We start from the raw sequence: 16,899 nt of genomic DNA, 5'->3' as shown, positions 1-16,899 counted from the left end.
AGGTCTGATAACCCAATTCCTTTGGGGCTCATTGTTATAATGGAAATCTTTTGTTTTAAATGACGCAAAATATTGCCCATTACAACAATGTTAAACTATGCCCATATTAATATGTGAGTTCGGATGTCAGACCTGCATTGTCCACGTCGACGTTGTGCCAAAGATCTTGACGTGAAAGAACTCTTTTCTTTTCTCGGAGAATAAAATATTATTTGGATGATGTCCCTTTTGCCCACGGCCCATCATTCCAGGAAATCCTCAAAACTCCAACCTCAATCTCCATACATCTTGGAAAAATGGACTGAGGTTGTAGCCCATCTAGACTAGTGGTACTCAAAAGTAAAGTATTACGATTTTATGTCTTTTCCAACCCTTTTTGTCTATTTATTTTTGATGACATATATTAATAAAGGATGAAAACCGTTGTCAATACTAGCTGTAGTAGATAGTAGAGTAGAGACTTATTTTTCACAATAATCTGGCCCTGGTCGGTCACCTCGGTAAATTTTCATTTTAAAGTTAAAATTAGGCACTGACATGAACATTCGGTTTTCAAATAACAAAACAAAATCTGGTTTTACAATGAAGCAGTATATTATCTAATTGATAAAATAGTTTGAATTGTGTCTTTAGGTTATATAGAAGCATGGCTATTCAAATTTTAATGCTTTAAAAAGTGTCTTTTTTACGAAACCCACCGAAACCTGACGAAACTGGACGAATCCCAACAAAGTTATGAGAAGTAGGTAGCAGTGGGGAGTGAACCTGGGACTCAGGGAAGTGTACATCATTGGGGAGTGAACCTGGGACTGGGTTTCGGCGGGTTTCGTAAAAAAAAGAATTAGTGCTTTTTTATGAAACCCGACAATATCCGGCAAAGTTATGGGAAGTAGACAACCGTGAGGAGTGAACCTGAGACTCAGGGAAGTGTACACTGGTCGGGAGTGAACCTGAGACTATGATTATCGGCGAGTTCCGGCGGGTGTCTTAGAAAAGCAATCCCATAACTTTGTCAGATAGTCAGGTTTCGTCGTGTTTCGTTGGGTTTCATAGAGAAAAGCACTGATTGCTTTTTTTACAAAACCCGCCGATAACCATGGTCTCAGGTTCACTCCTAACTGGTTTACACTTCCATGAGTCTCAGGTTCACTCCCCACAGTTGTCTACTTCCCATGACTTTGCCGGATATTGTCGAGTGTCGCTTGATTTCGGGGGGGGGGGGGGGGTGGGTTTCATAAAAAAACACTGATCGCTTTTTTACGAAACCCGCCGAAACCCAGTCCCAGGTTCACTCCCCAATGGTGTACACTTCCCGGAGTCCCAGGTTCACTCCCCACTTCTGCCTCCTTCCCATAACTTTGTCGGGTTTTGGCGGGTTTAATAAAAAAGGACACACCGCTTTAAAAACACCTCAAGGAATCAGCCGATGGCTACGATCAGCCTGAATCTTGGCACTTAGCTAATAAAGTACCAAAAGTCTTTAGGTTAGGGCCGCTGCAATCGAAAGGCTAGGTTAGGGCCGCGGCAATCCGAGCTGAAATGACGTTACTTTGGTCGATTTTGAGATGAAATGAGTGATTTTATGGAACCTCAGGGTATCCTTGAAGCAGTTTCAGTTTTGAGAGTTGAAAAAGGTATTCCTACTGGACAGGAAAATGGTTGAATTTTATGGGATTTTAAAAACATTATTAATTCATTTTTTTAAATTTTTAGATAAGTGTTTTTTTTTTTTTTAGATAAGTGTTTTTTTTTAGGAACAAAAATAACGGAGGCTTAGTTTTCCTGTCCTCTGAAATATAGCCCTTTACATTATGATATAATTGAAATCATATTAAAGATGAAAATGGAAATTGTATCAAAATATAGAGCATTCATAGCCCTTTATTTCGGTGATTAATTTATCAAATTATGTAAATATGCACCAGAGATATCTCAGTTAAACAAAACCATGGATTTAGCCCACAAACCATGACTTACGGTCACACAAGAGAACTGTAGCACAGATTCAGGCAAACATTCAAGTGTCTAATTAAAGACAAATTACACATTTTTTCTTTCATAACTGCTATTTTGAAGAAAAATGTCTTTCAAAGCGGTGCAGAGAAAATCTGCTAAAGACAATGTGATATCAGATGGAGACGGGAACTAAAAGACATGGGATGCATGAGGTCAGTTAGAGCCACTCGCTAAAAAGACGTGGGGTTGGTGTCCATAAAATATTTCATTAAAAATAAAAATCGAACACTTTCCTTCAATTATGAATGGATTTCTTGATGATGAAAAAAATATCCTTTTTGAAAATATCACAGTGAAAGCTTAGAAAATTACAGAAATGATCATTTTAAAGAAATTCAGTCCAGATATCAGAAAGATTACTTTCATTTAATTTGGCTGTTATTTAAAAATTTTACTGTTACATTTATCAATGATATTGATTTGATATGATTGGTTTGGTTCTTTTTAATTTAATTGCAAATTTTCTTATTCCATGTAAAATTGGGAACTTTTCTTCTTATTTCATTTCAGGCAATATGATGTCCTCTGTTCAGTCCAGGGTTGATGCCTTGGAAGCTCATGACAAAGAACACAAACGGGACATATTGAGATTAAAAGCAGAAAACGTAGAATTACAAACTGCAGTCTATGATTTGAAAGAGGAAAATAATCGCACTACATCGAAGCTGAGAGAAATAGAAGCAAAATTTACAGAGCTGGAAAATAACATGAGACTTGTATTCAGCTTCAAGGATGAAATTTTCACACGCCTCAGTTATTTTGATTCATCTGTAAGACTTTTTAAATTTTACATTGTTTCTTTTTTCTCCTCGTCCTCCACTTCTTTCTCATCTTCTTCCGACTCCTTCCCCTCATTCTATTATTTTTCCCCCCCTCCTCCTACTCCCCTTCTTCTTTTCCTCCTCTGACACTTTCTTCTGCTCCTCCTGTCCTGCCTCCTCCCTCTGCCACTTTTATCTCCCCCTTCTGGTCTTCCTTGCCATTTGTATTGTTATTCTTTGAAAGCAAAAAAGAAAAAATACATTATACCTAATCATTGATAGTGTTTATTTTGACCTCCAAAGGATAGAATACACATAGGGTCTCTTATATCCTCTGGTTCTAAAGTGATGTCGTCACTCTTGTTTCATGAGTTCTTGTTGTTAATGTAAGTTATGAAGTTCTTCCTTGCCCACCCGTTTATATTTTGAATACAAACCTGCCTATTCAATCCTGCTACAGTGCAGCTCGATTACAACGGGCCTGGGTGCAATGATAGCTCAGCTACAATGGGAAATTATAAAATCACCATTCTACATGCTATATAATTCATATAAATCATTAATGGCTGTAATGGGATACTCTCTTTTGGAAAACGGCTACAACGTGTGTGTGAATTGCAAGTTTAGTACGAATTTGAGAAAATTCAACCACTCAAGAATAAAAGAGGAAAGCACACAATGAAGATGGGGTGGGGTAGGACAAATAAATAGCAGTTATTGTATGTACTACTGACATTTCTTTGTGCACTTTGTGTAACATACAAAGGTGATGCAGCAAAAGTCTAGAAAGAGGCACATGACTGACTGATCAACATTTTGAAACACTTATTTTAAGCCTAATGTTTTAGGCTAGAGTGAGGGTTCTGCGACTCATGACTGATTAGGTAACTCATATTTAACTATATTTAAGGGGAATTGAATGAGTGATGAGTACTATGTGAAGCCTAAAGCTGTCTGTCCTTATCAATGGGATGGTACGCTAATTGAAATGCAATTAGTAATTATACTGGCTGTCAGTGGCAGGATTGGGATTGGTGGAAAGCAGAGGAATGTAATGGGACTCGGCTACAACTGGGCTGTTTTACTTGTCCCACTACCCCTCTTCTATCCACTCTACTAAAATAGGTGTGTCCTTTTACAGTTCAATATTAGTCCAAATAGTATCAATCTTTGTTCTGACCCCTGTCATTTTTAGTTATCTTAGTTTACCAATGTTAATTCCCTTTCTCATTTGATTAATTATTTTTTTTAAAGGCATAGAATGCTGGTATCTGGAAGTCAAAACGATGACATTTCCCATCTTAATCTAGGAGCTCTAGAAAGGGAAACTTTAAAATTTAAAGTATAATTTCCATAACTCCAGGATCTCTGAAATGATTAACAATGTATTAGAAATTCCAAGCTCTGTATATATAGTTACAGTTTGAGAAACACATGCCATCATTTATTTGATATGTTTCAACAAAGATTTTTCTTTCATTCTCTCCTCTCCACAGGTGACTCGTTTCAGAGATAATCATGACAGGCTAAGCAAACTTGAGACAGTTATGAATGAGTTCCGACAAGAGATGGATGATTACAGCAACTTGATTAGAAATAGACTTGATGTTATGGAGAGACTTCGAAACAAAGTAAATATTTTGGCAAGATGGTGAAGTTTGGCTTTGTATATAATATAGTAATACAGGGCATCCTTTAGTTTGTCACAATTTTGTCTTTGTTTTTTTGCAACACTTATTATTACATGTGTGAAATTGTGATGGTAGATGACAGAGAAGAAATGATAGATGAATGAGAATCTAATACCCTATCTTATTCATATACCACGAAAAAAGGCAGGTTGAATTATCAAAGGCACAGAAAACATAACTTTTAAGCCATTATATAATTTTAATCAACAAAGCATGCCTCATTAAAAGCAATAAACCATTGCATCATTAGCTATGCTCTCATTTGGTATTTGTTGCTCACCAAGAAGGTAAAATGGCTAAGCTATAAACAATTACCAAATAAAAGGGAATGGATGGTGCAATTGTTAATTACCGGACTTAATTGTTCAGCAGGATGATTCCATTCTTGTTCATCTCACTAGGAATATTTTTTTAATGTTTGATTACTTGGAAAGAAAAATGCTTACAACGTTTGCTAAATCTCTCAAAATGTTCCAATTAAACAGTAGAAACCATTTAGAAAAAATTATGTTCCAGACAGATAGTTTTTTCAGCGGTTGTTTCTATAAAGCTGTGTTCTAATTACCAGCTTAGGTATATAATTCTTCTTCTTCAAGTACCAAGTCTGTGCCAGACATCGGTGATCATGATACACAATTCATCTCTCTGATCAGATAACTTCATTCTCAGAAAACTAATATTACTCTTCTCTTTCTTTGTCACCCAGTTGTTCAAACTATTCAAATATATTTTTCTTGGTCTACCTTTACTCTTTTTACCTTCTATCTTTCCTGTGAGAGCAAGATGTTCAATACATTTATGTCGATTTAGGTGCCCTAAAAATTGCAGTTGTCTTTTTCTTATTGTACGAATTAATAACCTTTTAGTTTCAGCTTGCTGTAATACTTCTTCAATAGTTTTCTTCTCTGTCCATGCAATTTTTAGCATCCTTCTAACAAACCACATTTCTGCTGCCTCCAGTTTCTTTCTAATGTTTTCTGTAATTGCCAGCTTTCACAGCCATATAATAATAATGACCATACATAGGCCTTCAAAACCCTATGTTTTGTTGTCATTGAGATATTGTGTTTTTGAAAATTAGACTCATTTTATTAAAACTATCTTTAGCTATTGGAATTCTTCGTTTTATTTCTGTGCTACATCTGCCATCTGAAGTTATTATATTATGTATCCAAGATATTTAAATGCCTGAACTTGTTTTATAGTTTCTCCTTTGCTTATTAAGTTACATGGATTTCTTTCTCTCCCTGATACAACCATGCATTCTGTCTTTTAAACATTTAGATATAACCCCATACGTTCACTCTCTGTAACTACTTTATAAAGGAGTAATTGTAAATTGTCTTTTGAGTCTGAAATTAGTGCTGTGTCATCTGCATATCTTATATTGTTGATATTCTCACCATTGATCTTAATGCCTGGACTATCTCCTAAAGTTCTAATAATTGTTTCGCTGTAGATATTAAAAAGGTCTGGTGACAAAACACATCCTTGTCTATCACCTCGTTTAATTTGTTTATATTTACTGAATTCTCCTTCACTCCTGACGGTTGCACTTGATTCCAATATAAGTTTCTAATAATTCTTAGATCTTTTCCATCTATGTCTAGTTCTTCAAGGATATTAAATAGTTCACCATGTCTAACCTTATCAAATGCCTTTGAGTAATCAATAAAACAAATAAATAGGTCTTACTGGACTTCAATACATCTTTCCATAAACATTGATAAGGTGAAAATAGCATTTCTTGTACCTTTGTCAGGGACAAATCCAAATTGAGTTCTTGATATCTCTGGTTTTATACTTAAATATATAATTATTTCTATTATTATTATTATTATTATTATTATTATTATTATTATTATTATTATTATTATTATTATTATTATTATTATTATTATTATTATTATTATTAATATTATTATTATTTTTTTTTTTTTAATTATTATTATTATTATTATTATTATTATTATTATTATTATTATTATTATTATTATTATTATTAGATTTTAAAAACAATGTTATGATAACCAATAACCTAGGTCATTTATTCTTAACAAATGACAAAAATGTCAGTGTTATAACAAGACAATTTCTTATACTTATAGTGTGATAATAATGACAGTGAAGAAACTGGTGTGAAAACAGTAGTAAACGTTCAAGATGGTGTCAGGCAGAAGTCACAAGAACAGGGAATGTCAGTCACACACCAGCTTGAAAAGATTGAGAAACAGGTAAGTTTGTTAATATTATTCAATTGCTAACATGTAAAGAGCAAGGTAAAGTCAATAAAGCAACTGCTTAGTAAGGAGATAAAATTTGAATCGCCTTCAACGCATGATTATTTTCTTTGGAATCAACTCAGTAGATAAATCTGTGTTAAGCGATGTCTTAGTACTTTTCTCCATTTATCCTATTTTCCCTATAAATCTCACAGTGTGCTTAGAAAAATGCTATCAGATAATGGGCTCGTATTGCATCAAATGTATTTTGATTATGCTAAATGGATTGCATATTACATATTGTATTTACTTTCTAGAAACATTCTCTACAAGTCTGTTGAGATTCTGGTTATGTTTTATGATTTTATTTTTCTACTGCTTTGGCCATGGACATTTTGTCACAATTCCCTGGTTTCCTTTTATTACCAGTAATCAAAACATGAGCGTCATCATTTTATTGTATTGAGCAATATCCACTAAACACGCTCTGAGTTCTTTACAACGGTTTCATAACTGACTGCACTATTTAACATATAGGACAAGACATGATGTATGTAAAGTGATATTACCAAAAAATAATTTGACAGAGACGACACTGTTGCGGACTAGGTACTCATTTCACACCTGAGTACTGACAGAGAATTTGAGTAAAAATCCTTTTCCAGTGACTCTGCTTTATACCATCCCTAGCGGGAGTAGGGTCGGGGACCTTCCGGTTGGAAGGCAGATATCATACCATGAAATCAATGACAGGCATGTGAGAAATTTGTTAATGGTGTGGTTAATAGGGATTACAATTTATTGTGATATGATCCTCCCTTCATCCAGCTTAATTTGACATCATGTCATAATATAGCAAAAATTGAATAGAAAGCTAAATTGGTCAGCATCGCGAAATTTTAGTTATTTCCAATTAAAGAGACTTTATTCATACTCCTAAATAGAAATTTGAGATTGAGAAATTCTTTTTTTTTTTTCAATTTTCAGTACATGAATGTCCTTCACATGTTATTAGCCAACGTGCACATATTTATTGGTCTGATAATAACTGAATGAAATTATGGGCTTTTTAAAACAATGATGTAATGGACAATGTTTTGCTTTAGTTGTTTAAATATTTCCATTACAACAATGAACCTATAACAATTTGGGTTATTAGATCTGCAAATAAGTATACGTCAGAATTGGCTTAAGGCTATGGACCCCATAGTTTTTGTAGACCATTTGTTCAATGAACATGAATTGATAACAATACACTAACCTGTGATACTGTCAATAGACTTAACAACAGACTTTAAAAAAAATAAACTTCGCCTTTTTAACAAATATATTGGAAAAATGTCTTTTTAAGAATTATAAAAATCAATGAATTTGTGCATTGTAAAATACAAGAAATCCTTATTCCAAAGAAAAAAAAATAATATAAGATGAATTTTAAAATATTACATATTAGTCTTCCTTGAATGGAATCAAACCTTTGACCTCCAGATTACTGATCAGGTGTGCTATTACACCACTGAGAATACTCGATCGTTGGGATGACTTAACTATGACTTAATATGTTTAAAAGCATTGGATGTTTGAAGTTGAAGGTGAAGATATAAACATGAAAGCGTGCTCCATAATTCAGAAGAAAAATTTTGCCTTATTGTAATTTGATCAATCTTGTTGAAGAATATATTTGCCTTAACTCTTATATTTTGAAAAAAAATTAATGAAGAATGACAAACCATCCCATAAAACTAATTGAATTTTGAATTTGAATGACAACATTTGGAAAATGCCGTTATCCCTTAACAGCATCATTGTCAGTATTTCTTTCTTCATTGACAATGTGCCATCCACCATTTTCAAAATTCATTCTTTTGAAAAACTAATTAAAAATCTATTCATTCCATTCAATTTTGTATCTTACATTTCTCAGAATCAAGACATTCAAAACAATATTGTAAGACTGGAACATATCAAAGGTGAGTTTAACTTCGCACACACATACACTCACATGCAAGACAGTCTCACACACACACACACACACACACACACACACACACACATACACACACATACAGTTGAATCTGATGATTGAAACATCACTAAGTGGAAAAAATTGCTTAATGGGAATTTCTGCTTGTGACAGGACTTTTTCTATATATTTTCACTGGTTAACCAAAACATACGAGATATGTTTCAGAATTAAGTTTTCTGTCGCACTGTACTCATGTAATGTTATGACTAACCTTGTATTTGGTATTGAGTGAAACTTTATTCAATTACCATTTCAACAAAAGAACCGTTAAGTTCCACACACTTCTGCATTCAGTGTACCCAATGGTCAAAGATGGTAACCAGTGGCTGTTTGTCCAAGGCTATGATTGCATTGTTCATTGCCTCTTGAATCTGGTCCTCGTCTTCAAATCATTGACCTTGCAGCATTTTTTTCACCTTAGGGAAGAGATGGAAGTCGCATAGGGCAAGATCAGATGAATAAGGCGGGTATTCCAATTCCCACGATTAGCCCTTGAGATGCTTGTTCAGAACTCTTGACTGGTGAACAGGTGCATTGTCATGGTGCAGAATGACACCTTATTCAAACAAAATGGGTCTTTTTTCATATGGCTGTTCTCAGTTGTTTGTCTTTAAGAATGAATCTGTAATAGTTCCATTAACAGTTCGACCAGGTGAGACAGGCCAGTTCAATTCTCACAACACTATTGCCACAAGTGACAGCAGGAGGAATCTCAGTGTGTTCCTCATTCTGCATGTCAGATGTCCCATCTTCAACTTCCCTGACCAACTTTCTAACAGTTTGAATTGAAGGAGTATTGTGCTCCAAAACTTTACAAAGGTCTCCATGTTTTTCGACTGCAGACTTGCCGAGAAGAGTTGAAATTTTGACAACAATCAATATCGTAGCATGAGAAGGTTGTATATCAATGTTTTGCTCTGCCATTTCCATATAAAATCATTAAAAAAATATGTCAAATTCAAATCATTATATGGCCAACAAAAGGGTAAAATAACATATTTGCCCATATTCTTAAATTACATTCTCACTGGGGAAATACAATACAAAGTAACTAATTCTATGTTTATAAAATACTTAGTACCAACCGTTTTCAGTTGAGTGTCTCAGAAGATATCCCTACCCCCTAGATTAAATAAATCGTCTAAGAGACTAAATCTACTGGACTTTAGTTTAACTCTTGGGTAAAGTACGTTGCTATAGAGGGCTAAAATCTTATTCAGAGGGTTAATAATACTTTTAACTGTCTGTTTCATAATGAAGAATTCTCAGATATACTTCCCTTTTTATCTTAAGGTTCTATCAACGGCTTTTAAAACAAATTATCGACCATGTACTTTATAATTATTCTTTTTTATATTTATCCTTACTATAGCTCAAGTTTTAGAAAGCACAATCCAAGTTCATTTAAAGCCACAGAGAAGTTTAAAGACAGGAGAACTAGTGAAGCTAGACACATGTGAATGGATGGGTACAAATACTGGATCTTTTGATATGACCTCTTGCTGTCTGCAACCTCAAATGGAAGGGGACTATGTAGTTAGTCTTTCTTTTGTACAAGAAAATGATGGTGAACTTATGATGTGGGCTAACAGTGACATGTGGCCAAACGAATTTTACTTTGGCAAGACTGTGAGTGATAATGACGTTTTCAGTGTTGTTCATGTTTTTCATTTGAAGAAAGGACAAAATTTATGGTTGGAAACTTGTCTGATAAGAGGAAATGCATCAATATCTGGGTGTTATCTTTACTGCTGGCCTCACTGAAATTCTGTAAAATAATGGAACTGGATTGAGATAATATGTGCGACGGTCTGAAAAAAGGGGTTGTATGTTACGCATGCTGTTTTCAAGATATTAGCCATAAAAAGTAAAAATAAAGCCTGTAGAAAATGGGGGAAAAGTGTAATGCCAGTTAGTAATTTGTTTCAAAAAATCTCTGTTCAGTGCAAGTTCCAAAAGTATTATTAACCCTCTGAATAAGCTTTTGAATGTCATCATGTGTGTTAACTCTTTAAGATTCAACCCGACAAAAACCGACACTGGCATAATATTCATGGGCGGGGTAGTCAAGACTGGCCTCAGTAAGTAAAATCCAATCGTTGTGAAGGAAATGACAGGCCCTGTCACTGCCGCAGGGTGTTTTCAGCTTTGATTTTTATAAATTTGCCGACAGAAAAGAAAATACGTTTCAGAAATTGCGATTTAAATCCTATTTTATTTGCGGGTGAAAATCATTGACATTGCACTTTGTTTGGTAAAAATCGGTAAAAAATTACGACTTCGGTGATGAAAAATGACTTTGAAGACAATTATTGTAAACTTTTAAAAATAGTATGAATAATTTATAACTCCCTTATTTGTGGGTCGAGTTTGTCATTCGAGGTATCAATTTTATTGTAATAAAGAGATAGGAACTTCAGAGTTATTTTTTCTGATGCGAAATTATTACTTTGTAATTTTAGCACCAAGAAAAATAGTCGGTAAATAAATTTGTTACACCTCTTTGATAGACCGCCAGGGTCCGTTCGTGTAGAATTGTGAATCAAGCATCTCAAAGTCTTCGACCAATCACAGGCTATCTATCCAGCTGGCCGAAACAAAGACGCTTCTCCCCGTCGATGTATTACGCTATTGTTATGCAAGGAATATAACACCTTATTGAGTAGGCCTAAAAGCTAACATCTAAAAGTAAAAAATATAATTCTGAGGAATTTGAAAGTCACATTGCTGAAATCAGCTTGAAAAAATAAGTACATTGGTCTTTGTTTCATAAAAATCGGTTGAAAACCAACTGTTTTACGAATAAATTTGATTTTAAAAATTGCTTTTGTTTATTTTAGCTTTTTTTAGCAACTTTTTTATTTATCGGCCGATTTTCTTGATTTTTATATCATTCTTTATATCTCAAAGAGACGAGATCAGTGATATACTTTGTTTGTTTCAAATCTAACTAGAACATAATTTGGCTTTTTTACCTATCGACCATGCCTGGATAATTTATTCAACAACGTGGCGATGTGACGCAACTATTCCATGGCCGTCTTCCACTGCATCGACGATGATTCAATTCATTGTTGACGGCTGTTGACACGTGAGCTGTCAGAACGACCAATCGTTGAAGGGTCAAGATGCTCAGTAGTCAATCGTTCTTCGGTCAAAAAACTTAAGAACTCACGAGAACAAAAGTTTGAAATGTGGTGATGGACGGACCTATGAAATCGTTTCTGGGCGGAGTTTAGCCATGAGTGACCGTAGAAAACGAAAAGGCGACTACAGATATCAAAGAGTAGGCTTATATCATCAAAGGATGTCTACATGATTGACATGGCCATATAGGGAACTCATTATCTACTCCCCCAAAAATAATCTGAACACGAGAGGGTTAAGGTGCTGAGGCAATTGGATGTTTCCTTGTATTGTTTATATCAGTTCTTGGGTTGTTGTTTCTAAATGTATTTTATATTTTTTGAGATCTTGAATCAATGTTGTTGGAAGTGAAGTTGGTGTATGCCCTCTGTACTTGGCCCCCAATCAGTACATTCAAAACAACCCTGTAATTCCAAGAAGGCCTTGCTATTAAGCACGTCAATGGTCTTTTTCTCTGGTTTAAACTGTTTGTATACAGGCCTGTAAAATGGCAGCAACAATAACATATCATGGTCAGAGTTGCCCAGTGGCGCACGTGAAAATCATTGATAAGACAATTTGACATGGCAATAAAATAGATCTAAAATAGCGTCGCCTCTTGTGTTGCAATTGACAAAATGGTAAAGCCCCGGAAATTTACACTGGTTAAAATCATCTTATAATAATTATACACAGTCAATCTCATCTTTGCATTGTTCAGGTGCTGTTTTTTTTTGGTAACATTCTGGGACAATAACATAGTCAATTGGTTATAAATCTTTACCATATTGTCATCCACTTTTATTGATCTTCCCCATGTGGTGATATGTCTAAATGGATGCTTGAATGCCGAATTGGCAATAAACATTCGGTTTTCAGTGCAAAAATCAATTAGGCGTTGACCATTATCATTTCTTTTGCCTTTGGAATAGCTGTCAAAACAACATTCACCTTCTGATGTCTGGCCTATTTTTGAGTTAAAATCCCCCCACCAGTATGACATCTTCTTCTCTTTGTTTGTTTATGAGGTTTTCTATTTTATTGATAGAAAGATGAAATTCCAAACCCAAAGTATTTTTATTTCAACTAAAGACCATTTATCCTTGAGTGAGACAGCTGTGCCATTAATGAACACATCATTTGATTTTGTTATTTTTTAAGGATTGTTTACATTTTATTTGTGATATTACTTACATTAACATGCCAAAGTACTTGAGTGTATTGTATGTGTGAATTATTTACAATGTTGCTTCTTAAGCAAGAATGGAGCTATGTGGCCCAGATATTTAATATGACGAGGGAAAATCATAGACATATTCCTAGGAACCTTCTCAACTTATTTAAATTTTTTAAATATCTCAGATGTGAAGGTTGATTCAAGTTAGCCTAGTAATGTTGATTTGTAAAATATACTTGGGGGTTTATATTATGCTCTTGAATCGTGAGTTGTTGATTTCAAGCGTCTTGAAATTGCGGTACCTTGCGATTATTTTATCTTTTTTTTTTATGGTTGAAATATGCAGCCATATGAAGGAGAGGTTTTCAAATGCTTTTATAAAACAGAAGTTTTCAAATGTGATTTGTAAATAATATGCAATGTTAATAAAACTAGCTGATGATGAATTTAATATATTATTATTAGTGCCATTATCGCCTCAGTCATCGTTGTCATCACCAACATCATTATCACCATCGTCATCATCATCATCAACATCATGTATTTTATCATCATCATCATTGTTGGCTTTGATTTTGTGGTAACTCACAATGGAACCCAGTGATATTTTCTGAATTCTAATAATATTTATGTATAGCAATTAAAATACTTTCTTATTTAATTTTTTTTTGGGCTGATTTTTGTTGTTGTTGTTGTTGTTTTGGTTGATGTTTTTCTTGTACATTCTTTTCAAAAATATCCGTAACCATTTATTATGCCTTATTTATAACTGGGTGGGGTTCCTGACCTCCCATAGTGGGCAGGGAGGTACATACTGCGTCTTCTATCCCCTTATATCTGTTTTCCAACCTGCTTTCTGTCTTTGTCTTGGAATGAGATTACTTGGTTTTGTCCTGGCCCTGGCCGGAGTCCTGGCTGGGAGGGGAAACAGTCAAATGCATTGTTATTGTTTTGGGAGATGATATTTTTTTCCATGTAAATCATCTCTCTGTTATGTATTGTTATATTTGTTATTTTAAATGTATAATGTAAGCATTTGAGTACATTCCTCTTTGTTGGATTTTGTGCTTGTGTCCCGATGAGACTTATAGGTGATCTCAAACTAAGTACATTGGTGGTATGCTCTTGGAATCTACATCTGATCCCTATTTGTTCTCAGTTCCCCTTTGTCTTACTTTCTCTTTGCTGCTTTAATTGTAATTCTAGAACTTTTTACTATCCCATTTTCTTCCTTTTTACTGGCGCTGATATAACCTACATGTGTTGCAAGCGCCGTAAAACCCTTAAAAACCAACAAAACAAACCTTATTTATAAAGTCATAAAGTGGCTGTGATTCTGTAACCATTTATTATGCCTTATTTTTAAACTCATTAAGTGGCTGTGATTCTATAACCATTTATTATGCCTTATTTTTAAACTCATTAAGTGGCTGTGATTCTATAACCATTTATTATGCCTTATTTTTAAACTCATTAAGTGGCTGTGATTCTATAACCATTTATTATGCCTTATTTTTAAACTCATAAAGTGGGTGTGATATTATATACAGTGCAACCCCTGGATAACGACATTGCCCGGGACCGGAAAATTATGTTGTTATTCCGGCGTTTTCAAGATGGCAGAATAGATGAATAGATAAAAGTGCGATGCACAGACCAGTTCCTGAGAGGTGACACGTCTCAGCAACTCAAAAACGTCAGAATGTGTATTTCTCATGTTTACAAAGGGTATAGCAATTACGCTTTCACTCTCCAATGTATATTGTCATTGTTTTGGTCGTAAACAGTGCTTGAATGCCATTTAACAAAACTAAAAATAATTTTTAAAAAAATTAAGTGCCAATATGATAAGACCATACAAGTACAAGAACACAAATGCACACATCTAGTTTTTATTTAAATTAAAACCAAATCCAAGCTGATGAGTTTTGAATACCAAACTTTTTATTAAAGGGCACCAAAATTTACAAGCACTTAAAAAATTAGTAGATATACATCTTTTGATATTTAAAAACAAAAACAACATAACTAGATATTAACCACAATAAGTTCAAATTTGGGCTGATGTCTATATAAACAACTGATTTTTTAAATCAAATTAATAAAGTGAAAGAGGCTGTTATTATTTTAACCATAAATATCTATAATTGCCCCCATTGGGCAGAGCATTGCCACCACTTACCTCGGACAAGTAGCTGACATGGGAGGTTAATGGACCCTTGAGAGTTCTACCCACTGCTAAACTTTTGCTGGGTTCCATATAAATAAGCGCTGATTCCACGCAGTGCAGTAAACATGTGTTCTGATTGGATTTTAACAACGCTATCTCATTTGGGTTTTTATTGGGTTAAAAGTAAGAGATGACGATTGTTAGGTATGAAGTATCAACTGTGATTATTGTTATAATGATGTCGCTAACTGGGGGATTCACTCAAATGTATGTCGTTATTTGTTTTTTACTACTAATAACATAAGGTAGTAAAAAAAATCGGGACCAAAGGTCATTGTTGCTATTCAGGGGATGTCATTATCCAGAAGTTGTACTGTACACAATGTAAGCTAACTTTCCGCATTGTAAGTCTGTAATCCAGGCGGATTTGTCGTAACAGTGGGGTTGTGGGTTCGAACCACAATCATCGCCATAAGTTTTTATTCTCTATTGTCTTCTGTCACTTTACTTCTCACTTCATTTCTTGTTGAGTCTTTTGTTCCATCTTCAAAAGCTGCCTTTATTCACGCACTTTAATTTTATCACTTACTTTTTGCAAATTCTATTTCATTTTCTTCTTTTTTAAATCTCTATTACTTTTCTTTTCTTTCTTCTCTTTTTAAAATTCTTTTTCTTCCCTTTTTTACCCTCTTGGTGACAAATTGAACAAATCGAATCACTTCTCATTAATTTTGCACCACTCCATAGATTGCAGGTTCATAAGATTTATTATACTGGATTACTGTCATTGCAGACAAAGCTTAACCACTTTTTGAACTTTAGTTCAGGAAGTAACTTTAAGATTTTTATTTTCTGTATGATTTGTACAAATGGATAAACACAAGCAAATTGCTCAAACCCATGATTGGTGTGGTGTAAAAGGTATAAAATGAAAATGATACAGGTGGTAATTCTCTTTTTTACCTTCCCCCTAAGCTTCAAAACGCTTTTAAAATAAGCTATAAAATGAAGAAATGATGGTCGCTGTAATGTGGTATTTAAGGTGGAGATTAAATGTTAAAATTTAACAAAATTTATGTAATAATTCTCCACACCACACGAGCGTTTTACATAGTTTGTCAGCTCCTGCACTCACAGAATCACCCTTTTAATTAGAATTAAATAGAGGTCTTCAAATTCTATGATTTCCCCGTTACATATTACATGGAATTATTTAACAGCAATGATTATTGCCTCGAATAGCTGTCTAAGGATATAACCTTCACAATATAATATGTAATGAATAAACAAGTACCAGTCCCACTTATAATTGACAAGAAAAGTAAGTCAGATCTATTCTGTTTTAAATAGTATGGTACATATTTACATGTTTTAATGATTATTATTCATCATTGGGCAATAACACAGGAAAAACAAAACAAAATCACAATATTTTTTATTTATTGTGATTCTTATCTTGGTAGCAGCTGAGGTCCTTAGCCGAACTGGCCGTCTCTCTGCTTCGGGTTGCAGATGTGCCGTTTGATGAAAAGGTGTGAGGTTGGCCAGCTGCCGTCACATTTATCTGTGATAATCTTCTTTGGCCTGTCTTCGGGACCGGAGCGCCCTCAGATAGGGATATAACACACACACACACACACACACAGAAACACACACACACACACACACACACACACATATATATATATATATATATATATATATATATAT

The 16,899-nt window shown here is 34.2% G+C and overlaps 1 protein-coding gene across 3 annotated transcripts; it reads left to right on the top strand.

Annotated features, from left to right (window-relative positions):
* Positions 1–239: 239 nt before the first annotated feature.
* On the top strand, positions 240–15,039 carry LOC144968799 (uncharacterized). 3 transcript variants are annotated; one of them, XR_013644653.1, is made up of 7 exons: positions 240–339; positions 2,527–2,786; positions 4,274–4,408; positions 6,577–6,702; positions 8,615–8,660; positions 10,089–10,716; positions 12,097–15,039. XR_013644653.1 is itself a non-coding variant. In XM_078907503.1 (6 exons), exons 2-6 carry the CDS (start codon positions 2,532–2,534, stop codon positions 10,478–10,480), a joined length of 954 nt encoding a protein of 317 aa, XP_078763629.1. In that variant the 5' UTR covers positions 242–344; positions 2,527–2,531; the 3' UTR covers positions 10,481–13,680. The 3 variants fall into 3 exon arrangements, 2 of the variants coding, with proteins under 2 accessions (XP_078763629.1, XP_078763628.1); XM_078907503.1 differs by having other exon boundaries at positions 242–344; positions 10,089–13,680; XM_078907502.1 differs by having other exon boundaries at positions 250–339; positions 10,089–13,680.
* Positions 15,040–16,899: the final 1,860 nt, after the last annotated feature.

Source organism: Berghia stephanieae, chromosome 3 (assembly GCF_034508935.2).
Source record: "Berghia stephanieae isolate SIO BIC M18660-M18661 chromosome 3, UCSD_Bste_1.3, whole genome shotgun sequence".
Taxonomy (NCBI): Eukaryota; Metazoa; Mollusca; class Gastropoda; order Nudibranchia; family Aeolidiidae; genus Berghia; species Berghia stephanieae.
The sequence above is the reverse complement of the archived record's forward strand: the minus strand, read 5'-3'. Positions and strand labels throughout refer to the sequence as shown.